This window comes from Alosa pseudoharengus, unplaced genomic scaffold (genome assembly GCF_046254945.1).
Source record: "Alosa pseudoharengus isolate Yale_2024_CS ecotype anadromous, Long Island Sound unplaced genomic scaffold, YU_APseudo_1.1 YU_APseudo_1.1_scf_11, whole genome shotgun sequence".
NCBI lineage: Eukaryota > Metazoa > Chordata > Actinopteri > Clupeiformes > Clupeidae > Alosa > Alosa pseudoharengus.
Window position 1 is genome coordinate 814,042 of NW_027468576.1, and position 25,008 is coordinate 839,049.

The 25,008-nt window shown below is 44.2% G+C and overlaps 2 protein-coding genes and 3 long non-coding RNA genes across 9 annotated transcripts in view; 2 read left to right on the plus strand and 3 right to left on the minus strand.

Moving 5' to 3' along the window:
* Nucleotides 1-2,300: 2,300 nt before the first annotated feature.
* LOC143116561 (uncharacterized) lies at nucleotides 2,301-5,319 on the minus strand. Of its 3 annotated transcripts, none has more exons than XR_012985854.1 (5): nucleotides 5,231-5,319; nucleotides 4,573-4,674; nucleotides 4,321-4,415; nucleotides 3,721-3,764; nucleotides 2,301-3,136 (listed from the first exon to the last, which is right to left on the minus strand). It is a non-coding gene; the product is annotated as an uncharacterized LOC143116561 (long non-coding RNA). The 3 variants fall into 3 exon arrangements; XR_012985853.1 differs by having other exon boundaries at nucleotides 4,536-4,674; XR_012985855.1 differs by lacking the exon at nucleotides 5,231-5,319 and adding an exon at nucleotides 4,862-4,930 and having other exon boundaries at nucleotides 4,536-4,674.
* A 377-nt stretch (nucleotides 5,320-5,696) lies between these two features.
* LOC143116562 (uncharacterized) lies at nucleotides 5,697-6,323 on the plus strand. Its single transcript, XR_012985856.1, has 2 exons — nucleotides 5,697-5,839; nucleotides 6,033-6,323. It is a non-coding gene; the product is annotated as an uncharacterized LOC143116562 (long non-coding RNA).
* Nucleotides 6,324-6,343: 20 nt separating this feature from the next.
* On the minus strand, nucleotides 6,344-11,026 carry LOC143116559 (uncharacterized). 2 transcript variants are annotated; one of them, XR_012985851.1, is made up of 11 exons: nucleotides 10,728-10,812; nucleotides 9,938-10,162; nucleotides 9,682-9,828; nucleotides 9,111-9,176; nucleotides 8,368-8,986; nucleotides 8,197-8,273; nucleotides 7,879-8,065; nucleotides 7,667-7,788; nucleotides 7,287-7,515; nucleotides 6,926-7,072; nucleotides 6,344-6,758 (listed from the first exon to the last, which is right to left on the minus strand). XR_012985851.1 is itself a non-coding variant. In XM_076277738.1 (11 exons), exons 7-11 carry the CDS (start codon nucleotides 8,036-8,038, stop codon nucleotides 6,502-6,504), a joined length of 915 nt encoding a protein of 304 aa, XP_076133853.1. In that variant the 5' UTR covers nucleotides 8,039-8,065; nucleotides 8,197-8,273; nucleotides 8,368-8,986; nucleotides 9,111-9,176; nucleotides 9,682-9,828; nucleotides 9,938-10,162; nucleotides 10,728-11,026; the 3' UTR covers nucleotides 6,347-6,501. The 2 variants fall into 2 exon arrangements, 1 of the variants encoding a protein (XP_076133853.1); XM_076277738.1 differs by having other exon boundaries at nucleotides 6,347-6,758; nucleotides 10,728-11,026.
* Nucleotides 11,027-11,031: 5 nt separating this feature from the next.
* LOC143116560 (spermatogenesis-associated protein 20-like) overlaps nucleotides 11,032-25,008 on the plus strand; it is a 163,442-nt gene continuing 149,465 nt past the window's right edge. For both annotated transcript variants that reach the window (XR_012985852.1, XM_076277739.1), the window contains exon 1: nucleotides 11,032-11,417. Coding sequence is in view for 1 of the 2 variants with exons in the window: in XM_076277739.1 (XP_076133854.1) it covers nucleotides 11,367-11,417 (51 nt within the window). In the remaining variant the exon portion in view is untranslated. The remainder of the gene's footprint in view (nucleotides 11,418-25,008) is intronic.
* On the minus strand, nucleotides 11,411-14,527 carry LOC143116563 (uncharacterized). The gene is made up of 3 exons (XR_012985857.1): nucleotides 14,212-14,527; nucleotides 13,625-13,838; nucleotides 11,411-11,819 (listed from the first exon to the last, which is right to left on the minus strand). It is a non-coding gene; the product is annotated as an uncharacterized LOC143116563 (long non-coding RNA).

Here is a 25,008-nt window from a genome sequence, read left to right on the forward strand (position 1 = left end):
CCTCAGTGGTTCCATGTGGGTGCAATAAGTTGCACAGTGCTCTTTGTTCCTGTGATAGTTTACAGTGTTTTAAAAGGGGTCTAAAGGCACATTTGTTCAACATGCACTTAGTCCATTAAACAGTAAGCAACTTGTTATTATATCATTGATTGAATGGGCATTTGTTTATTAGCCTATTGCTTGTCCTTATTACAGTCTGATCAACATCTTAATTTATTCCCTGTTCAATTTAAGTGTTATATCGTTTTATATATTTATATGTTGCTTTGAACAGCAAAGATTAGGATAATGAGCCTCCTTATTCTTCAGCCAAGCAGGTAGGCCTACGGGGCGTTGCCTAGCAACAAGGGTCAGAAGTAGCCTACTGTACACGTTTTTCGATATTTTGTGGAATTATACTTCTTTTCATTGAATGCCAATGAGTCATGTACTAACTTGCTTTAACTATTTCTCTACATATTATACCCAGCAAAAGTCGTCTGTGCCAGTGTGCATCCTAACAATAATTTGTTTATGTTTTAATACAAAGCCGTTTTAATGAACTACAAATTCGGCGCCATTGTTATAAAGCAGCGTTGAAATGAACGCTACACGTCATGGGGCATGTAGTCTAATTACAGAAATAGCTATAATTTCAAAATTACAAAAATATTTGTATATATAACATGAGAAACATGCTTGAATTATTAAGATGTATCACCTGCTTGACTATAAAGTCAAAAGCTTGCAACATTTGTAATATTTTTAAATACATGTTATTTTCCCATTTTTGCACATGAGGTAGCCTACATATATCATTGCATATATCAGATAAAAGCACAATATAGATGTTATGAGGTGCTTGGTTTGATCCATGAACTTGTGTGCATCCAAAATCTCTTATTGCAAAATCCTTAGAGAAGCTGATTAAAGCTGAGCTCCTAATCAAGGTGCAACCTCTCTTGGATCCTTCCCAGTTTGCCTATAGGGCCAAGAGGGGGGTGCAGGATGCTACCATCACTCTACTAAGTCTTCTCTATAAACACCTGGAGGAAAGTGGGAATCATGCAAGGTTGCTCTTTGTAGATTTCTCCTCGGCATTTAACACCATCCAACCCCACCTACTGATTGAGAAACTACTGAACAACTTTAGCCTTGACCCAAGCCTGATTGGTTGGCTACTTGATTTCCTCACGCAGAGTTCAGAGAGTGAGGGTAAATAAAGTGCTGTCCAGTGGCCTAACATCATCCACAGGCTCACCTCAGGGGTGTGTTCTCTCCCCCCTGTTGTACATACTGTACAACAATGACTGCCGCAGCCAGTATGACAACAGGCACATTCTAAAATTTGCAGATGACTCTGTAATTGTCAGTCTCCTGAATTCCCATGAGAATGAGCATGGCCCTGTTATCAATGAATTTGTGTCATGGTGTGAAGATGCTTTTTTGCATCTGAACATCAGTAAAACCAAGGACATGTCCATAGATTTCAGACGCCTTCCCCCTGTTCCAAAGCACAGTGTCATCAACGATCAAGATGTTGAAATTGTATCATCTTACAAGTACCTAGGCACCTTGATTGATGACCGGCTTAAGTTCGACCTGAACACCACCTCGGTGTGCAAGAGAGGGCAACAAAGACTCTCTGCACTTAGGAAACTGGCTAAGTTTCAGGTGGACAAAACATTGATGGCATTGTTTTACAAAGCTTTTATTGAGTCAATCCTCACATTCTCCATTATCTGCTGGTATGGAAATGTCACCATCAGAGACAAAAATGCACTTTCCAAGATAGTAAATGTGGCCAGTAAGATAGTGGGAGTGAAGTTTGTTAGTCTCACCGAATATTTTAATAAGCAGGTGTTCAACAAAGCGATACAAATATATCAAGACACAAGCCATCCCCTGTATTCTGAATACGTGCTGCTGCCACCTAGCTTGCGTTTGTTGGCATCCTATTGCTTTTAACCATAGGTACAAAAATTCCTTCATCCCCTTTTCTATTCAAGTACTGAATGTACACAACAGGAAAAGATAGATTTGTCCATTTAGTGACCCCCCCCCCCCCATATTCATTCACTTCCTCCTCTTATATCTAACTTATTTAATTAAGTTTTATCTTGGTTTTACTGACTTTTTAGGCATTGTCAGACCTATTTATGTCGTGTGGTATGTGATCCTGTCTGCAATCAAATTGCCCATTTGGGACAAAGAAATAAATTGAACTTGAAAACTGTCAAAAAATGCAGCCGAATAGCTGTGTGGATGGTACTTTGCAGGGCTGTCGCGTAGGTCAAAACTGACCAGCAGAACTGACCATGTCATGCAAATTATGTTTATTTCATATCAAAACACTTGCATCAGATAAAAGCACAATATAGATGTTATGAGGTGCTTGGTGTACTCAAGTAAATGTACTCCGTTACTGTCTGGCTCTGACTGCGCTGTAGTAGAATTTGCTATATGCACATGATGGGAATGCTCTATGTGTCTCTGCTGTCTTTGAAATGGCAGGTTATCTTTTGTGTGTATTCCTGTTTTGCTTTACTGATGCTAGGGGAAAGTTTGGCTCTCGTTGTTCTCAGATCAGTTTCATCCTTGGCTCTGAAGGCGTTCTCGGCAGCCTATGGACATCTCCTGTCATGTCTTCCAGTTAGCCGGGTCTTTGTGTGTGTCACATCATCGATGCACTTACTGATGTAAGAAGTAACAGGAGCTCCCATGCCACAAGGCACCTGGACCCTCTAGACCACAGTCAAAAACAACAGCAAGTATACTACAATAGCAACAATGACTTAAAACAAATATCAAAAGCAGTAATTACTCTGTGGCACTTTTAAATGTTTAGTGAATGAAAGTTCTTCTGCCAGTTTGTCCTAACAACTGCAATACAAGAAGTAGTGGGAGACAAGCTAACAACACACAACACGGTGATTCTGTTGAGAAAACAGGGTGGTAAAACATGTGTGATACTTCCTATTCAATATGGCAACTAGTAGTCTTTATTAACTTATATTATATAAAAAAATACAAAAGAACAACACTCAGCTAAAATATTTGTTGACTGTTGAGTGAGTGAGTGAGTGAGTGAGTGTGTGTGTGTGTGTGTGTAGATCTTTATCTTGCAGGCTCCCAGGTTGGCAGACAGGTTTTCCCGCTGAGAAAAAAGGGGGAAGATGGTTAGTGAAAAAGACTGTAACCTGTATTCCAGTTTGATTAGATATTCTAGTGGAGGGATGTTTAGATTAACCAATGTCATAATAGTGTTACAACTAATAAAATATCTGAATACTCCACAGTATGGAAATAAAAAAAACTGGGCCCTGACATCCTGAATTGACAAAAGTTACATTATCAACATCTCAGGTTAGTACATTTACAAGTTCAGAGTGCAAATGAATAAAAAATAGTTTATAGCTCACACTCACCCCAGACAACACTCTACTACCAATTGCCATAAAACCCTACTGTTCATACTTGAATTTCCCCTTGGGGATCAATAAAGTATCTTTCTATCCATCTAAAACATCAGGTACACAGGAGTGTTACAATATAAACTGATTTACGGTATATATGTTTACATGTAGCCTGCAGTACCGGTATATAACTAAATTATAGCATAGACTATAATAACTAAATCTGGTACATTTACATGTCCTACAGTATATGTATGGCTGCTGGAACAACGTAATTTCCCTTTGTGTAATTGTGAGTATCTGGTGTAAAAGATAACCAACTCACCACATTTTGGAAGGCACCCAATCTATTAGGATCTCCATCTTCCCCTGTGGCAGGCAAACAAAGACATAGAAAAATAGTGTCTTGCTTAAAAAGATAACATTGCACTCAACTTAACATTCAAATTTTAACACTTCACATCAGTGACTATCAGCGTTTTGTAGACACGTAACACTTTTTATGATGTTCAGTTAATATCTCCTCATGGTCCACTCACTTTACATTCCCTATACGAGCTGTAAAACATCCTGGTCAATTTACACAGTCCCATAAACTGGAACATAGAGTAACTGCAGACAAACATTCTGGGGTTGGTAGCATCTCTAACAATACTAAAACATGCCATGAATATTTTTCAGAGAATACTTTATATTATATTTATATATAATATAGGGGTGAGTTATCTCTGGCGTGTCTTGTTCGGGATTTTGAACATAAACACAAAGATGAACAAACGCAATATCTGGTACGATTACTGATACTGACAGTTACTGATCACTGATTTCAATTATTCCGCAGTGCCATTATACATTTTTAAAAGTGATCAAAAAGTACTGTTACATCATCCATTGTTTTATTTTCAATTTTGTGTATGGAAATAACCTTTGTCTTTCTCTTTTTTAGTACTCTTCTGTACTGCTGCTTGTACATAGGGCTGTTGTGGGGGCACTCTTGTTCTTCACTTCCTTTTCTAGAAACTGTTTGACATAAGCAAATAGTAGAATGTTAATCAAAATGTTAACATACATACAGAACACAAATAACAAGCATATCATATAATTCATCATACAGTGTACAGATTAGGGCCTGTATCTTACATTCTCCGCAACTGACTTTCTTCCCTAACGCAATTACCATTGCTAATCTACACTTGGTGGAAAGCCACATTTTCTGACATGAAGATGGCCTCCTCTCATTGACCCGGCAAATTGTTTGGATCGGTCAGCGCTTTCTTTCCTGAAAGAATACAAGCAACACAAACAATACACAATGTACAATAAGGTCAAATGTGAAATGTAGGAGTGATGTCATGATATTTTTCTGTACATTTTGTTATTTGATGTCATCTAATTTTCAGTGTCCCACATTTTTCAGAATTGGGGTTGTATAGAGACGTTATAATGTATAGAAAATGTGGAATCACCTTTAACCATTAAGGTGAAAATGTCCTTAATGTTATTGAGGCATTTACTTTCCCCCCCACTTAAAGGAGAATTCCGGTGTGATTTTGACCTAAAGTGTTCTGAAACATGATACCGAGTGTGAACGTATGTCATATAGCTCATCTCGGCTTGTCCCCTGCACTCCGAAATCTGGCGCTAGTTAGCCAATGCTACCAAGAGGCGGTCAATGTTGGTGGCTCGGGCATCGGCATAGCCATGCAAATAAATCACTGTTTTACACCATTTACAAGGCTCAACGTATCTCCACACTTCATTGGTATACTTCCCAAGGCCCTGACATTTGAAACGAGACATTGAGAACTTTGAAAAAGCACTGGTAGTTTACTTACAAGACGATTTATACAGACAGTATCTTCAGGAAGTTTAGAGCTTGCAGCCATCTTGAATTTAGTCACGATAAGTCGAGTGACGAGCAGGAGCGAAACTACAGCTGATAAGTCACGTGAATACTCGCTTTAGTTGTTGACTGGAGTTAGTGGGCTAGCTAGGCTATTGCAAGGATGTCGGATGATGAAGCTACGGAGTTTTATGAAGACTTTGAAGACGAGGAGGAAACATTTGAGTTTGATGGGCGTCCTTATTTATTTGAGCCTGAATACGGAGGAAGAGCTGCGTGAGCGCCGTGAAAGGAGAGAGATTGAGAGACAGCGTGCGGAGCAAGCAGCTGCAAGCACAGCCACAACACAGCCTCGTATCACGGGGAAATGGTGGTGTTCCTGCCGGTGCTGTGAGATAATGCCTACCGATATGGAGTGTTTTTGTTGCAAAGAGTGGGACCTTTTGCACCATCGCACTCAAGACGCACGCTGCGTGACATTAGCGCAAGGCTTTTCTTCCCTTCTGGACTTGTGGGTATTGGAAGCCTTTTTCCATGTCCCAAAATTAAACTGGACACGAAGACCCACGCCGGAGGGGCAAGATGGACATTTATCTACTGAGTAAGTACTCTACACACTTGGGTTTTATTGCTTTTGATCAATCCAATAGTTACTGTATTTGTAGTTTTAATTGGCAGCTAAAGTTACTTGATTATGATAATGATATGATAACAATGATATTGACCGAAGTGTATTCACCTTTCCTTGCCTCTCCCTCCCCCATCATCGCCTCGACCCTCCCCCTACCTCCCAGACAGTGCAGACTTGTGGCTTACCGGGTTTTCCTTGAGTGGGTGCTTCAAGGAGAGAAACTGGGACGAGGGGAAAGACAAGTTCTGCCAAGCTGTGTGGTTACAGCAATAAGAAAAAAATACCCCTCTACCAGTGGAGTATACCATGGATTCCAGGAGGCAGAAGACGCTTCCAGGATCATCTAGTTACCAATTACTAAAATGTGTTACTTTGTTGATATTATTTGTATTGCAATGTGAGGGGGTAATAATATTGTTCATACTCATTTGAAATAACAACAATATAAAATCAACACATTTTGTTTGTTTTCATTCCAAACTACAATATTTATTTATAGACAAACAACAAAGATGTAGACAGCATCATAGAACATGAAATAAACACAAAAGGAAAAACAAACTATGTACATTATAAATAAAAAATGCAAAGAAAACGATACTCTAAAAGAACAAAAGAAATGTCACTACAAGTCAGAGTTGCTTGAACCGCGACAGCCTTTGGGCCACCAACTCAGACGGGTCTGGCCTCGGCACTGGTGCTATGTTTTGCAACAACCTTCTTGGGCGAGGAGGAGGACGGGGCCAAGGTTCCAGGCTTTTCTCCTCCCTCAACTTCAAGACGTCCTTCATCAGGTCTTTTCGAAAGTCCTGAGAGGTGGGCTCATACACTGGCTTAGCCACCCACTGCTGTGTCGTCTTTGTGTACATGTACTTGTACTGCGGTTTTCCTATCCCACAGACAAAAGTAAAAATAAGTTGTTGATTATGTAGGCTACTATAACACTGTTTAGCTATGTGTGCCATGGTAAAATAAGTCCGAAATCAAGTTAGTTATTCTACTAATTACTGTACTGTTCAGAACACACAAAATTTGGAGACAAAGCCGCTTCCTTACCCTCAAGCGTTGTTTTTTGTTCCCTTCCAATATTGATATTGTGATCTATGATGGCCAATTCTGTGCGGGCTCTCATCGAGTCGTATGTAAAGTGAAGCCGCTTTGGTGCGTACTTCAGGGTGACGTTGTGAAAGACTTCAAGAGATCCTGCAAAATATGTCCAATTGAAATATATCAATCAATATCAGTCATGTAAAGTGATAATAGCTGGTGTTGAAAAGTTAAGATGTATAAGGAATGCTGACTGAGGTTACAAAGGATAACAGTGTGACTAGATAATAAACAGCTGTTCACTTCCTCTTTTTAATAACAAAGATAATGCAATTCTAAGAAACTCATTTCAATGACTGTGAAGGCATACCAGTGTGCTTGAACAGAGCCATCTGTCTCAGGTCACGCAGGAGGTTTTTTTCCTCAACCAACTCTGTGAGAGCACGGAAAGCTGGGGAGTCATGTTCCAGCCACTTTTTCTTCTCCTGATCCTCCTCTGAGAGAGGTGGATGAGCACATTGGTACTCCCGCCCATTCTCTTCCCATCTGTGGATGCCACGAATATGGTGAAGAACAGATGTCCACCGTCGCACACACTCCTGAAAAACCACATAAAATACAACCCTTAGAAATTATGGAGAATACTTTTGTGAGTTCATGTGTCAACACGGTCTTGGGTTATACATGTTTTAACTAAAATATTTTTCCTAATGTGGGTCATAAAATAATGATTCATAATTTCATGGTTACCTGTTCATCACCATGGCTGGAATTGCAGGCCCAGTATAGGTGATTGCTGATAGACCTCAGCCATGGTCGAAGCTCTCTGTAATTTTTTTTATTAGAGACAGACACCAGTTTCTTCTTGAGACCTATGGAGAGTTCAAAAACAATATGAGCTTCCATTTCACCAGCAACAACCAGTCAAACACGTGTGGATATCTAGTAAATATGATGCATACTCTTGTTCACATGCCAAGGGTCATATTCGTGACGAATGTTGCCATAGCTTTCCCTCATTAGTTTCCTTATTGATGGCGATCTGTCGGTCGCCATCACCCCAATGTCCAGCCCGAGATCGAGGAGGTGATTTAGGCCTCTCTGAAAGCCCATTGCCTCCATTGCCACCGAACTCGATGCTTCTGTAACCTAATAACATAGTAAAAATACCAGTTTGTTATTTCACAGGGCATGTGCATGTACATAGTCCCAACTCATTGCCTTGACAGCAACTGTATGCTTATTTCACATAACAACAACAGGCATCTATGCTTGTTTACCTGTACAAGTTCAAAATGAAGAATTTCTTTTGTTGCATCATCTTGAAATTAATAGGTGCTGTACTTGCAGCTGTAGCCTTTTGGAAAAACAAACATGTCTGTGATTTTGAAAAAAAAAGGAATTGTGTATATTTGAAAGTCAACCAAAATCTGATGAATAACAATGCTTACCAGGGCTATCACACCTCGCATCACCACACATTTCCAGTTTTTCCCCCGAAGCAGAAAGTTGAGAAATCCTCTCCAGAATTTTTTGTTGTTGTCCCTTGTATGCATGATTGATTACAGGGATGAGGTATTTCGATTGAATGGCGTAAAACTGAGTCTTGCCTGGTAGCTGCAGGTTGATCAGGTCTGCCCAATCTTTGATGTCCGAGTAGGTGGCTCCGGTGAAAAATGTTGCAGCACATGCCAAGAGGTTGTTGCGGCCCATATTCCTTTGGTCAGTGCATGATGCCCATTCCCCGGTGTGTCCCTTCAAACACGTCCAGTGTATTCGGATCTGGCTGGCACGTGTGGCTACTCGTTTTTCCTCAATGGCCACACCACACTGAGCGCATGTTCTAAAAAGCTCCATCAGCTTGGCCTCATCGACTAGCCACTTTCTTCCTGCCCATCCATTTGTGCTGCCAGAGCTGGAGACAGAGTCAGAGCTTGGGCTGGATGAGGTGGTGTCACTCAGGGGCACAAAACTGGTGTCTTTAGGGTCCAAATCCATTTCCCCAAAACTAATGCTCATATCTTGCACAGATGTGTCTGAAGCACCTGCAGCTCCTTCCTCTACATCTTCCTGTTGATCAAAGGACAGATGAATAATGTCATTGTTGGAAAAGATTACACATTTACTTCTAAATGGAGCATCAGTGTAGCACATTATCACCAGAACCATATATGAAATTAAAAATTCAACTCACTGATTGTGTCACACCACTGGCTTCCCTCGAGGGACTCCACAATGAGGGGGGTGTTTCAGTCCTTTCCTTCAAATTTATAAAAAAATGACATTCAGTGGTGACCAAGGTGTTGCAGACATTACAGTGTAAAGTAGTAGTAGTAGTAGCACCCCCATACTATGCTCCTATGGGGAGCCTCAGCAACATAGGCACATAAACACATGGAAGACAACAGGGGGGGTGGAGGTGGCCCAGTAGTCAATCAGCCATCCTTTCCTGCAGCCATGGTCAGCGCTGTTCCAGACCCGCTTGTCAGACTAGGAGTAAGAAGCGGCGAAGGCATGGGTGTGTGTGTGTGTGTGTGTGTGTGTATGTGTATGTATGTGTATAGAGTTCATAGTCTGTTTGCAGGTGGGGTGAAGGGATACAAAGAATGTCTCATTGCAGTTATCTTCTGGGGGATTTATTATTCCAGCAGCGGACTTGGCCAAGGCCAGTGCTGGATAAGGGGAGCCAAAAAGTAGATACTATTCTAGACTATTCTATGGTCCATGTGAACTGCGGCTGACTGTCAACACAATACATGGCTTACCTGTGGGTATTGCCATGATGCGGGTCGTGGAGTGTATTGTCCAGATGATGATGGCCTAGTAGTTCGTGGCCTTACTGAGGGCTGTTGTGTCACACCACTGGCTTCCCTTGAGGGACTCAACAATGATGGGGGTGTTTCAGTCCTTTCCTTCAAATTGATAAAAAAAATTACACATTGATACTTCAATGGTGACCAAGGTGTTACAGACATTACAGTGAAATGTGAACACTGACTGTCAACACAATACGTGACTTACCTGTGGGTATTGCCATGATGCAGGTCGTGCAGTGTATTGTCCAGATGCTGATGGCCTAGTTCGTGGCCTTACTGATGGCTGTTTGGGGCTTGAAATGGTAAAACTGAGGCCAGTGGACCAATCAGACCTCCTGTGTTGCAGTTGTCTATGGGGTTTTTTAGGCGTGGACTGGGGGGCAGCAGCCATTTCAGAGGGATACATTGCCGGGTCCTCAGAGGTACTGGTCTAAGAAAATACATACACACAAAATAAGTTTATTTATTCATTGGTTTATAGGACACTTAGATGCACACAGCAGCACATCTGTTTTGCAATCAATCCAAAGTGGCCCCACTCTGTTCATTGACCATCACTTGCTACTTTTAGGTACTCTAACTACCTGGAAAGTTCTAACACTTCAAACTGTGAGGAATGTACTCCCCAACACCCCCCGCTAATACTTTACACCATTACGCCTAACAATGCAACTGAATGCAGCATAGCAAACCCATCCCCCAAACACCTTAGCGGACCCCAATCACGGTCAGCCAGGTTAGCTTACATGGCAAGTTCTATATTGTATTTATCAAAAATATCAGAACAAACCACACCCCTCCGTCCCTCTCCAGCAACATTTATGATGGTGGGCTAAATAATAAATGTAGCATAATCTGCCTCATTTCTCTTTCCGGAATACAAAACTAGCTGCTACGTGAATTGTTTGCAAACACAATGTTCAGTGCTGCACACGATTTATACATGCTAACATGGTTCACACAATTTACAGTCTAATAACCAAATAAATTCATACCTCCGGAGAAAGTTGTGTCGCTTTCGGAGAAGGTTGTGTCGCTTTCGGGATGGCACATTTCTTCAGACGCATTCGTTGTCGAGGGTTAGAGCCTGTTGTAATGAAGTCGTCTGGATCAAAATGTGCACTACAAACACGGTAATCCTTCTGTTTCAGTATATGGATAGGTGTCTCGACATCGACAACAAGCCACTGCTTCCAAGTTGACTCGTGTAGAGGTAGCCTGTGAAAACTTTCTGGAACATAGCATCTCCTTGCCGCAACCTGGAAAAGCACAAGCGCGAACCATTCTGTCTTCTGTTCCTTTTCTCTTATCCTTCGTAATGCCAGCTGAAGCTGCAGTCAGTAGGCTATGTAGTATGCACACATGCCGGCCGGCCACTCCTCCTTCTTCACGTGTAGCCTACAGCACGTCTTCCGTCAACAACATTATGCAAGATTCACGTCACTGAGTAGTAAAACATTTTGAGCTAAGTTTATGCCATTTGTTGTAAGGTGCTCTTCGTTGTCATGTACATCGTCAATACATATTTTAAGCAGCAACTGGAATCCATGCATTTCCACGGAATTATTTTTGCAATCTGATCCATATCCTGTTCATTCGTGCTCGTCGCTCGACTTATCGTGACTAAATTCAAGATGGCTGCAAGCTCTAAACTTCCTGAAGATACTGTCTGTATAAATCGTCTTGTAAGTAAACTACCAGTGCTTTTTCAAAGTTCTCAATGTCTCGTTTCAAATGTCAGGGCCTTGGGAAGTATACCAATGAAGTGTGGAGATACGTTGAGCCTTGTAAATGGTGTAAAACAGTGATTTATTTGCATGGCTATGCCGATGCCCGAGCCACCAACATTGACCGCCTCTTGGTAGCATTGGCTAACTAGCGCCAGATTTCGGAGTGCAGGGGACAAGCCGAGATGAGCTATATGACATACGTTCACACTCGGTATCATGTTTCAGAACACTTTAGGTCAAAATCACACCGGAATTCTCCTTTAACCTCAGGCCCTGAGGGAGAAGCATTTGTGGGTTTCTCTTTGGGTATTCAAGAAGGAGGACGGGACTCCAGCCCACAGCATTGAGCTTCTCAATCTGAAAAAAAAAAAACCCTGTTACTTTAAAAAAACATTTATAAATTGTGCCAGTGATATATGTTTACGTTTATGTATTTAGCAGACGCTTTTATCCAAAGCAACATACATATAAATTACAACACGCTACGGGCTAGCAGATGCTACGGGAATGCACTAGTTGAGAATGTACTAGTTGAGAATGTACTTGTTGAGAGTGTATGTGGGAAAGGTGTGAAAATATGTGCGTGGGTTTGGTGTGCATGTCTATTTGCATGTGTGCATGATTCATGTATGAACGTGTCACTACAGGAGCATAGTAGAGGTATTACTCATTTTGACACTTCATTCTTAAAGGTTGTATCAGTGATCCTGGCGGATATTGCCTGTGTTTTTGTTATTGTTTATGTTCAAATTTCTTAGCAGACGTTTTTGTCCGATATATAACTCATTTTATATTTTGTCTGAGGACCAAACAAGACACACAAGAGATAACTCAACCTTACCACCAGTATTCATTTTTAAAAAATCCATGCAATGCTTGGTTATTGTTAGTGGTGTACTACCAACCACAATGTTAATGTCCGGTAGACTCCGCGGTTTGTGGTGCATGGGCTGCGTAAAAATACCAGAGTCTTTTTCAGCGCCTAGAATGACAGGAGAGCTAGCCGACCATGAGAAAATATTAGCTGAACATTATAAAAGTGTTTTGTCTTTACAAATCGCTCATCATCGCTGATACAACCTTTAACCTAACATTAGTACTATGGTAATGTAACCAGGGCCTGTGCTAGCCATTTGGGTGCCCAAAGCACAAATGCATGGTGCCACTCTGGTGCCCCCACTATTTTGGATACTTTATATTGTTGGTTGGTTTAATAGGCCTACTGTTGGCAATGAAAAGTCGTAAATCTACTATGGGTCTCCAACGTCGCTCTGTCAGTAGCCTGGCTGCCTGCCCCTTCTGAAGGCTAAAGCAGTAGGCTACCTTTAAACATAATTGTTGCTGAGAGGAATCCCAGCCTACGAATTCAATAACAAAATAAATCATGCATAATTAAAAATTACCTTGATTTAGGCTACTTGGGTATGGCATAAGGCTTGGCTACACACAGTAAGGTTAATGTGCAAAAAATGAATGAAGTGGCTATTGGCTCGCAAATAAACAGCGGATGGAAAACCTGACACAGTTTGAACTAAATTTAAACTGAACATTGAAGCATAAAATACCAATCATATTTGATATTGGCCATGAGTTCCAACATTGAGCAATATAATCAAACAATCCAAAAGTTAATTAGGCATAAATCCAAACTAGACCGAGAATCTTCTGCTTTTGATACCATGCCACTCCAAATGTGTCTCACCATAAAACGCAGGAAAAAATACCTTAGGCCTGTTGTCCATGAAGGCATGCCTGGCAAATTGATATTTTATGAAGATGTAACTGGTTGCTTTGCTTTCATTAATGGTTTAGCTAGTCAAGTTTGCAAGGAAGAGACATAACGTGTGAACAGGCCACAATATCCAGTAGGGACGCGCTCACACAGATGCGGTAGCGGGCAGGAGAACTGTTAGCACAGGCTTTACATAAAATTATTCAACAGAAGCCTTATAAGAAATAAATGCCTGCCTCGAATAAAGGCCTGTGGTTTGCACAACCTAAGTAGCCTAAATAAAAGACCCGCCACAATTTGAGGATTTGCGGCATGATGATTTTCTACGAGCTATATTTTTTTGGTGCCCCCCAGGCACTTGGTGCCCCACGCGCAGTGCATGTTCTGCTTGTGCGGAGCACCGACACTGAATGTAGCACAAATGACTTACCAGAATAATAGCATCATCCATCAGATGGGAGGTCAGTTGATTCTTTTTGGTATTGGCCTCCCAGGTTTCCTTTTTTTCATTGAAGCTTTCTAGTTGTTTTTTTTGCCTCAGCTTCTGTGGCTGTGGTGCCGTGCATACTGGGCATATTTTGCACCCATTAAAAATGGATGCAAGACATGCAGGGCATTTTTTTTTTTAACCCTCCCATGACAGGCTGCAAAAAATCAACAAGAAAAGCATACCGGTAATTAGAATTGCTATTGTTTAAAAATACAAATTCCTCAGTTGTTTAGAGAGATTGAACCATTAAACAACATGTTCAGTCTTTCAACTCAGTTGTAATAAAGGCAATCCTGTAATAAACAAGATTTCATCTATTTCAAGACTGATATTTGGGACCAACTCAGGGTATCTAGTATAACACTATGCGATTTGCTGTTCCTACATTAAACGTGGATTGATGATTCGGTGTTCCCCCAATGCCAATTGGATATTTAACAGAATCCGATGCTCTTCAGGTTAACAATAATAAAGTAACAATTTAGTGTCTTTCAAATTTGTGAAAATAAAAATCTTGGAATACTTACTATATGAGAATGAAAGGGTGAGTGTGTGTGTCTGTGTGTGTGTGTGTGAGAGAGAGAGAGAGAGAGAGAGACAAGCATGTATCTCGTAAATTATCTGTAACAAAGACAAAAAACATTATTAGAATGATATTTTATCTCTACATTATTAGCAAAAATGATAGATATGATATGATTACTAGTTACATGTTCTACAAGAATAGAATCTCCTTGACTCTAATCGCCTGACCATCAAATTGCTCAGTAACCATTCATGTTATATTCTACACAAGAATGATTGAAGCACATGCGTACATTGCACACACATAAGATATCATATCCACTTGGCGCCTACTACTACTACTTTTGCATACCCCCCCCCCCCCCCCCAAAAAAAAAAAAAACAACCCCTGCTGATCTGCACCATCTATCTATCATAATATATAAAGCAACAATCGTCTGTGTGTCTGTGGCTCGCTGGGTACTTGTATAAACTTAGCCTTGCCAGACTTATAAACGCTTTAACTTCAAGTAGTAGCATGAACTATACAGGATGAAACCATTTGGCTTAGCTAGCTGCTAATGTGGCATCCAAAAGCCCATGTCTGGTTGCCCAGTTGGCAAGTAGCTGCTACTTCAGAAAGTTAATGTTGAGCCCTGAACACAAAATTTTGCTGGCGCAGAAATTAGGTGGAAGCGTGTTACACATATATGCAAATTGTGCCACATAGCTGGCGATGCCAAAAGTACACGTCCAAATCAATGTAAATAAACCAACAGCAGAGTTCCGAATTAGCTAATCTATCTAGCTAGCAGAGGCTCTGGCTAAGTACGTTGCATTTTATTTTGATGCAACAAAGAATTGTATTATGTCAGTCTCTTTCAAATACAGCTCTTACAGTGGAGTTCGAAATAAACAAATAGGAGGACATAATTGTTTTGGCCAAAACTCAATTTTAGACATGTTAAATGCCTATGCATTTCTCTTGCTTATTAGACCCTTGTACTTACCGCTCGGAATCTCGCCCAGGCAATGGTTTCTGGGATCGTCGCACACAGTGACGCGATGCACAAAATTGCGCCAAAATATCAATAGCAATGAAAAAGTACAGTCTTAATATTTTATATCCTTGCTCAAATTTGTAAAATAATGAGCATAAATCTCCGAATGAAAGAAACTTGGGTATATGTAGCCATTACATTTAAACACATCACTTCCCAGAATGCATCTCTTTGCCAAATAACTTTATTTCCACCTTAAGCAATATAAACATTTCTGCAGTAGTGTATTACATTTATAACAACTTCATAATCAGTATTGAGACGAAAGAACTAGTGCTATCAGTAAGCTATTCTTTTTAAGTTGACATTCTCTGGGGATACGCTTCTGACATGGGCTTTGTTTACCTAGCAACGGTTACTATGCCTCGCTGAAATGAGAAGTGAGAACGTTTTTATTAAATATCCCACTTAAATGAGGGCATAATTTAAGCCAACGGCAAATATGCAGTCCTGAAATCTGTACTCAGTTGTTGAAACGGGGGATCCGTGTGTGGGCCACGGAATATATTGTCATTAACTTGCATTGGAACGAAATCCGTGTGTGTTTCACGGAAATGTCAACTTCCGTTGAGCGAAATCTGCACTCAGTTGTTGAAACAGGGATGGAATGCAACGCCTGACAGGCTAACATTACATAAAAATCGAACTGAATGTATCAAAAGTGTGTTTCCCAATAAGATAACAACATCCGTTGAGCGAAATCTGCACTCAGTTGTTAAACGGGGATCCGTGAAATAGCCACGGAATATATTGTCATTAACTTGCATTGGAACGAAATCCGTGTGTGTTTCACGGAAATGTAACTTCCGTTGAGCGAAATCTGCACTCAGTTGTTGAAACAGGGATGGAATGCAACGCCTGACAGGCTAACATTACACAGACACTAAAAAAGGCAATAAAAATCGAACTGAAAGTATCAAAAGTGTGTTTCCCAATAAGATAACAACGTCCGTTGAACGAAATCTGCACTCAGTTGTTTAAACGGGGATCCGTGAAATAGCCACGGGATATGAGTGTCATTAACTTGCATTGAATCGAAATCCGTGTGAGTTTCACGGAAATTTCAGTGATTCCGTGGGCCCACCACGGATTTTGAGTTAAGCGTCCGTGGATATTTCACGGATTCCCGTGAGACCAGGTTGCAACGATTAGAGTCTCGTGACTGCCGGCTACTGCGTGCGTGCGTGCGTGTGTAGGTCAAAGTCCGCCGATCGAAGCATTCCCCTATTTTGTAAAATAATTTTTTACTCCTCTGGGTGTTGCAATGGATATCAATGATTCATATGATTGCCCTCAGTAAAAAAACACAAGAAACAGGAATGCAATCAGTTACAAACACTCAGGTTCTCTGCTTCATAAGATGTCGCCGGCGATCGGGAAGACGCTGAGCAGAGGGCACCGTCGCGTAAAACAACGCGAGACCGCGGAAATGGCCGGACGGTGCTTCAGGCTGGATTCGAACCTGCGATGACATTCTTAAAGTGCTATGTAGCACAGCGCTGCCTTTCCCATATGTGCTACGGAGATGCTGATTAGTGCAGTGCTCATTATACATGATTAGAGTCTCGTGACTGCCGGCTACTGCGTGGGTGCGTGCGTAGGTCAAAGTCCGCCGATCGCAGCATTCCCCTATTTTGTAAAATTATTTTTTACTCCTCTGGGTGTTGCAATGGATATCAATGATTCATATGATTGCCCTCAGTAAAAAAACACAAGAAACAGGAATGCAATCAGTTACAAACACTCAGGTTCTCTGCTTCATAAGATGTCGCCGGCGATCGGGAAGACGCTGAGCAGAGGGCACCGTCGCATAAAACAACGTGAGACCGCGGAAAGGGCCAGAAGGTGCTTCAGGCCGGATTCGAACTGGCGATGCCATTCTTAAAGTGCTATGTAGCACAGCGCTGCCTTTCCCATGTGTGCTACGGAGACGCTGATTAATGCAGTGCTCATTATACATGATTAGAGTCTCGTGACTGCCGGCGACTGCGTGCGTGCGTGCGTAGGTCAAAGTCCGCCGATCACAGCATTCCCCTATTTTGTAAAATTATTTTTTAGTCCTCTGGGTGTTGCAATGGATATTGTAACGTCGGCGCATAAAGACTGTGTTAGCGTTCTCCAGCGAAAGGCATGCTGGGACACGAGGGTGAACATTTGGGGGGTTTATGTCGTTATTCTCCTAAGTTATAAGTGTAATGTTAGCGTCTTTATTGTGACATGTTTCCCTTTTAGTTCTCCCTCGTGTGTGATCCTTTTTGTGTGGGAGGCTGCGTCCTCCCCTGTATGTGTAGTGTGTGTGCGTGCTTGACCTGCCCTGTTTGCATTGTGTTCTGTGTCTTGGTCTTGGTCTATCTGTGTCCCGGCTCTCGTTCCCAGTGAATAAACCTTTTGATTGGACAACTGTGTGGTTCGTTATCAAATCGTTACATTGGTGTCAGAAGCGACTTTCGAACATGGCCTCCACTCAGCGGGAGCAGCTGGGAGCGGGAGACCTCATCACTGGGTGGAGGCCCACGCAAGAGGATGCAGAGAGAGCCCTTGTAAGGGCTACTAAAAAGCTCGGGGCCTTCTATCGCTACTGCCGACGGAGGAGAGGAGCTTTCGGTTGGAGCTGCCTGCGGCCATGGGAGAAGTTCTTGCCGGAAGAGGAGCCTGAAGAAGCGTTCGCGGAGAGGACGGCGATGGCCTGGGCGCTGACTCCACGGCGAGCCGCGACGCGTGAGCAGAGAGGGAGTGCGGCGAGGAAGAGGTTCCTAGACGATGGACGGTTGGCGGAGCCGCTGAGGGCAGCGAACTCACGACGGTGGGGCAGCTTCGACGGAAGGGCTCTCTAGTGTGTGACTGTTTTGGTGTGTGCTAACTTTTGGGTGCGTGTGAGGGGCACCGTGCAGTGCTAGGCGCTAGTTCTAGTTGGCCTGTTGGCCGGCGCCTTTTAAAAAAGAAAAAAGTTCGTTGTGTGGAGTTCGATAGCACGACCATCTCGGGGGTCGTGCCTTCGCCGAGGCCGCGAAGGAGTGGAACGGGCCGGGAACAGAGCAGTACGGCTCTGCGAGATGGCAACACGAGGAGGGACGCCGAAGACGGTAGCTGCAGCGGGAGAGCTCAGCGCGGTCCGGTTGCTGTGGAGTCGGTGCCTGTCTGTCCCGGTCGGCGACTCGACGGAGCGGAGTGGCGTTGGTGCAGCTTCATCTGGCCCCCCTCGAACCCCGGTGCTTGGTACAGTGTCGACGGTTGTAAGGCCACCTAGGGCCCCGTCTGGAGAGGAGGAGTGCCGTGGTGACACGCCGCGGAAAGTGCAGCCTGAGGGCGGCTGCTGAGAGGGAGCTGGTGACGAGCGGGTCGGCCACGTGGCTGCTAGCACGCCCGAACTGGATTGCTAGCAGCGTGGCGCCCCGTTGAGTGAGCTCCTGCGGCGCGTGCACCCCACGTGAGTTGGCGGAACTGTCGCACTGAACTGAGTGGCGGGCGACGCGCGCCGACGTTAGCATGTGGCTACCTCGTGGGCATTGCCGAGGACGGCAATGGCTTGTTGGGGGAGCTGTGTAACGTCGGCGCATAAAGACTGTGTTAGCGTTCTCCAGCGAAAGGCATGCTGGGACACGAGGGTGAACATTTGGGGGGTTTATGTCGTTATTCTCCTAAGTTATAAGTGTAATGTTAGCGTCTTTATTGTGACATGTTTCCCTTTTAGTTCTCCCTCGTGTGTGATCCTTTTTGTGTGGGAGGCTGCGTCCTCCCCTGTATGTGTAGTGTGTGTGCGTGCTTGACCTGCCCTGTTTGCATTGTGTTCTGTGTCTTGGTCTTGGTCTATCTGTGTCCCGGCTCTCGTTCCCAGTGAATAAACCTTTTGATTGGACAACTGTGTGGTTCGTTATCAAATCGTTACAATATCAATGATTCATATGATTGCCCTCAGTAAAAAAGCACAAGAAACAGGACGCAAACAGTTACAAACTCTGCTTCATAAGATGTCGCGGGCGATCGGGAAGACGCTGAGCAGAGGGCACCGTCGCGTAAAACATCGTGAGACCGCGGAAACAGCCGGACTGTGCTTCAGGCTGGATTCGAACCTGCGATGACATTCTTAAAGTGCTATGTAGCACAGCGCTGCCTTTCCCATGTGTGCTACGGAGACACCGATTAATGCAGTCCTCATTATACATGATTAGAGTCTCGTGACTGCCGGCTACTGCTTGCGTGCGTGCGTGTGTAGGTCAAAGTCCGCCGATCGCAGCATTCCCCTATTTTGTAAAATTATTTTTTACTCTCCTGGGTGTTGCAATGGATATCAATGATTCATATGATTGCCCTCAGTAAAAAAACACAAGAAACAGGAATGCAATCAGTTACAAACACTCAGGTTCTCTGCTTCATAAGATGTCGCCGGCGATCGGGAAGACGCTGAGCAGAGGGCACCGTCGCGTAAAACAACGCGAGACCGCGGAAATGGCCGGACGGTGCTTCAGGCTGGATTCGAACCTGCGATGACATTCTTAAAGTGCTATGTAGCACAGCGCTGCCTTTCCCATGTGTGCTACGGAGACACCATTAATGCAGTGCTCATTATACATAATTAGAGTCTCGTGACTGCCGGCTACTGCGTGCGTGCGTGCGTGTGTAGGTCAAAGTCCGCCGATCGCAGCATTCCCCTATTTTGTAAAATTATTTTTTACTCTCCTGGGTGTTGCAATGGATATCAATGATTCATATGATTGCCCTCAGTAAAAAAACACAAGAAACAGGAATGCAATCAGTTACAAACACTCAGGTTCTCTGCTTCATAAGATGTCGCCGGCGATCGGGAAGACGCTGAGCAGAGGGCACCTTCGCGTAAAACAACGTGAGTCGGCGGAAACTGCCGGACGGTGCTTCAGGCCGGATTCGAACCGGCGATGCCATTCTTAAAGTGCTATGTAGCACAGCGCTGCCTTTCCCATGTGTGCTACGGAGACGCTGATTAATGCAGTGCTCATTATACATGATTAGAGTCTCGTGACTGCCGGCGACTGCGTGCATGCGTGCGTAGGTCAAAGTCCGCCGATCACAGCATTCCCCTATTTTGTAAAATTATTTTTTAGTCCTCTGGGTGTTGCAATGGATATCAATGATTCATATGATTGCCCTCAGTAAAAAAGCACAAGAAACAGGACGCAAACAGTTACAAACTCTGCTTCATAAGATGTCGCGGGCGATCGGGAAGACGCTGAGCAGAGGGCACCGTCGCGTAAAACATCGTGAGACCGCGGAAACAGCCGGACTGTGCTTCAGGCTGGATTCGAACCTGCGATGACATTCTTAAAGTGCTATGTAGCACAGCGCTGCCTTTCCCATGTGTGCTACGGAGACACCGATTAATGCAGTCCTCATTATACATGATTAGAGTCTCGTGACTGCCGGCTACTGCTTGCGTGCGTGCGTGTGTAGGTCAAAGTCCGCCGATCGCAGCATTCCCCTATTTTGTAAAATTATTTTTTACTCTCCTGGGTGTTGCAATGGATATCAATGATTCATATGATTGCCCTCAGTAAAAAAACACAAGAAACAGGAATGCAATCAGTTACAAACACTCAGGTTCTCTGCTTCATAAGATGTCGCCGGCGATCGGGAAGACGCTGAGCAGAGGGCACCGTCGCGTAAAACAACGTGAGTCGGCGGAAACTGCCGGACGGTGCTTCAGGCCGGATTCGAACGGGCGATGCCATTCTTAAAGTGCTATGTAGCACAGCGCTGCCTTTCCCATGTGTGCTACGGAGACGCTGATTAATGCAGTGCTCATTATACATGATTAGAGTCTCGTGACTGCCGGCGACTGCGTGCATGCGTGCGTAGGTCAAAGTCCGCCGATCACAGCATTCCCCTATTTTGTAAAATTATTTTTTAGTCCTCTGGGTGTTGCAATGGATATCAATGATTCATATGATTGCCCTCAGTAAAAAAGCACAAGAAACAGGACGCAAACAGTTACAAACTCTGCTTCATAAGATGTCGCGGGCGATCGGGAAGACGCTGAGCAGAGGGCACCGTCGCGTAAAACATCGTGAGACCGCGGAAACAGCCGGACTGTGCTTCAGGCTGGATTCGAACCTGCGATGACATTCTTAAAGTGCTATGTAGCACAGCGCTGCCTTTCCCATGTGTGCTACGGAGACACCGATTAATGCAGTCCTCATTATACATGATTAGAGTCTCGTGACTGCCGGCTACTGCTTGCGTGCGTGCGTGTGTAGGTCAAAGTCCGCCGATCGCAGCATTCCCCTATTTTGTAAAATTATTTTTTACTCTCCTGGGTGTTGCAATGGATATCAATGATTCATATGATTGCCCTCAGTAAAAAAACACAAGAAACAGGAATGCAATCAGTTACAAACACTCAGGTTCTCTGCTTCATAAGATGTCGCCGGCGATCGGGAAGACGCTGAGCAGAGGGCACCGTCGCGTAAAACAACGCGAGACCGCGGAAATGGCCGGACGGTGCTTCAGGCTGGATTCGAACCTGCGATGACATTCTTAAAGTGCTATGTAGCACAGCGCTGCCTTTCCCATGTGTGCTACGGAGACACCATTAATGCAGTGCTCATTATACATAATTAGAGTCTCGTGACTGCCGGCTACTGCGTGCGTGCGTGCGTGTGTAGGTCAAAGTCCGCCGATCGCAGCATTCCCCTATTTTGTAAAATTATTTTTTACTCTCCTGGGTGTTGCAATGGATATCAATGATTCATATGATTGCCCTCAGTAAAAAAACACAAGAAACAGGAATGCAATCAGTTACAAACACTCAGGTTCTCTGCTTCATAAGATGTCGCCGGCGATCGGGAAGACGCTGAGCAGAGGGCACCGTCGCGTAAAACAACGTGAGTCGGCGGAAACTGCCGGACGGTGCTTCAGGCCGGATTCGAACCGGCGATGCCATTCTTAAAGTGCTATGTAGCACAGCGCTGCCTTTCCCATGTGTGCTACGGAGACGCTGATTAATGCAGTGCTCATTATACATGATTAGAGTCTCGTGACTGCCGGCGACTGCGTGCATGCGTGCGTAGGTCAAAGTCCGCCGATCACAGCATTCCCCTATTTTGTAAAATTATTTTTTAGTCCTCTGGGTGTTGCAATGGATATCAATGATTCATATGATTGCCCTCAGTAAAAAAGCACAAGAAACAGGACGCAAACAGTTACAAACTCTGCTTCATAAGATGTCGCGGGCGATCGGGAAGACGCTGAGCAGAGGGCACCGTCGCGTAAAACATCGTGAGACCGCGGAAACAGCCGGACTGTGCTTCAGGCTGGATTCGAACCTGCGATGACATTCTTAAAGTGCTATGTAGCACAGCGCTGCCTTTCCCATGTGTGCTACGGAGACACCGATTAATGCAGTCCTCATTATACATGATTAGAGTCTCGTGACTGCCGGCTACTGCTTGCGTGCGTGCGTGTGTAGGTCAAAGTCCGCCGATCGCAGCATTCCCCTATTTTGTAAAATTATTTTTTACTCTCCTGGGTGTTGCAATGGATATCAATGATTCATATGATTGCCCTCAGTAAAAAAACACAAGAAACAGGAATGCAATCAGTTACAAACACTCAGGTTCTCTGCTTCATAAGATGTCGCCGGCGATCGGGAAGACGCTGAGCAGAGGGCACCGTCGCGTAAAACAACGCGAGACCGCGGAAATGGCCGGACGGTGCTTCAGGCTGGATTCGAACCTGCGATGACATTCTTAAAGTGCTATGTAGCACAGCGCTGCCTTTCCCATGTGTGCTACGGAGACACCATTAATGCAGTGCTCATTATACATAATTAGAGTCTCGTGACTGCCGGCTACTGCGTGCGTGCGTGCGTGTGTAGGTCAAAGTCCGCCGATCGCAGCATTCCCCTATTTTGTAAAATTATTTTTTACTCTCCTGGGTGTTGCAATGGATATCAATGATTCATATGATTGCCCTCAGTAAAAAAACACAAGAAACAGGAATGCAATCAGTTACAAACACTCAGGTTCTCTGCTTCATAAGATGTCGCCGGCGATCGGGAAGACGCTGAGCAGAGGGCACCGTCGCGTAAAACAACGTGAGTCGGCGGAAACTGCCGGACGGTGCTTCAGGCCGGATTCGAACCGGCGATGCCATTCTTAAAGTGCTATGTAGCACAGCGCTGCCTTTCCCATGTGTGCTACGGAGACGCTGATTAATGCAGTGCTCATTATACATGATTAGAGTCTCGTGACTGCCGGCGACTGCGTGCATGCGTGCGTAGGTCAAAGTCCGCCGATCACAGCATTCCCCTATTTTGTAAAATTATTTTTTAGTCCTCTGGGTGTTGCAATGGATATCAATGATTCATATGATTGCCCTCAGTAAAAAAGCACAAGAAACAGGACGCAAACAGTTACAAACTCTGCTTCATAAGATGTCGCGGGCGATCGGGAAGACGCTGAGCAGAGGGCACCGTCGCGTAAAACATCGTGAGACCGCGGAAACAGCCGGACTGTGCTTCAGGCTGGATTCGAACCTGCGATGACATTCTTAAAGTGCTATGTAGCACAGCGCTGCCTTTCCCATGTGTGCTACGGAGACACCGATTAATGCAGTCCTCATTATACATGATTAGAGTCTCGTGACTGCCGGCTACTGCTTGCGTGCGTGCGTGTGTAGGTCAAAGTCCGCCGATCGCAGCATTCCCCTATTTTGTAAAATTATTTTTTACTCTCCTGGGTGTTGCAATGGATATCAATGATTCATATGATTGCCCTCAGTAAAAAAACACAAGAAACAGGAATGCAATCAGTTACAAACACTCAGGTTCTCTGCTTCATAAGATGTCGCCGGCGATCGGGAAGACGCTGAGCAGAGGGCACCGTCGCGTAAAACAACGCGAGACCGCGGAAATGGCCGGACGGTGCTTCAGGCTGGATTCGAACCTGCGATGACATTCTTAAAGTGCTATGTAGCACAGCGCTGCCTTTCCCATGTGTGCTACGGAGACACCATTAATGCAGTGCTCATTATACATAATTAGAGTCTCGTGACTGCCGGCTACTGCGTGCGTGCGTGCGTGTGTAGGTCAAAGTCCGCCGATCGCAGCATTCCCCTATTTTGTAAAATTATTTTTTACTCTCCTGGGTGTTGCAATGGATATCAATGATTCATATGATTGCCCTCAGTAAAAAAACACAAGAAACAGGAATGCAATCAGTTACAAACACTCAGGTTCTCTGCTTCATAAGATGTCGCCGGCGATCGGGAAGACGCTGAGCAGAGGGCACCGTCGCGTAAAACAACGTGAGTCGGCGGAAACTGCCGGACGGTGCTTCAGGCCGGATTCGAACCGGCGATGCCATTCTTAAAGTGCTATGTAGCACAGCGCTGCCTTTCCCATGTGTGCTACGGAGACGCTGATTAATGCAGTGCTCATTATACATGATTAGAGTCTCGTGACTGCCGGCGACTGCGTGCATGCGTGCGTAGGTCAAAGTCCGCCGATCACAGCATTCCCCTATTTTGTAAAATTATTTTTTAGTCCTCTGGGTGTTGCAATGGATATCAATGATTCATATGATTGCCCTCAGTAAAAAAGCACAAGAAACAGGACGCAAACAGTTACAAACTCTGCTTCATAAGATGTCGCGGGCGATCGGGAAGACGCTGAGCAGAGGGCACCGTCGCGTAAAACATCGTGAGACCGCGGAAACAGCCGGACTGTGCTTCAGGCTGGATTCGAACCTGCGATGACATTCTTAAAGTGCTATGTAGCACAGCGCTGCC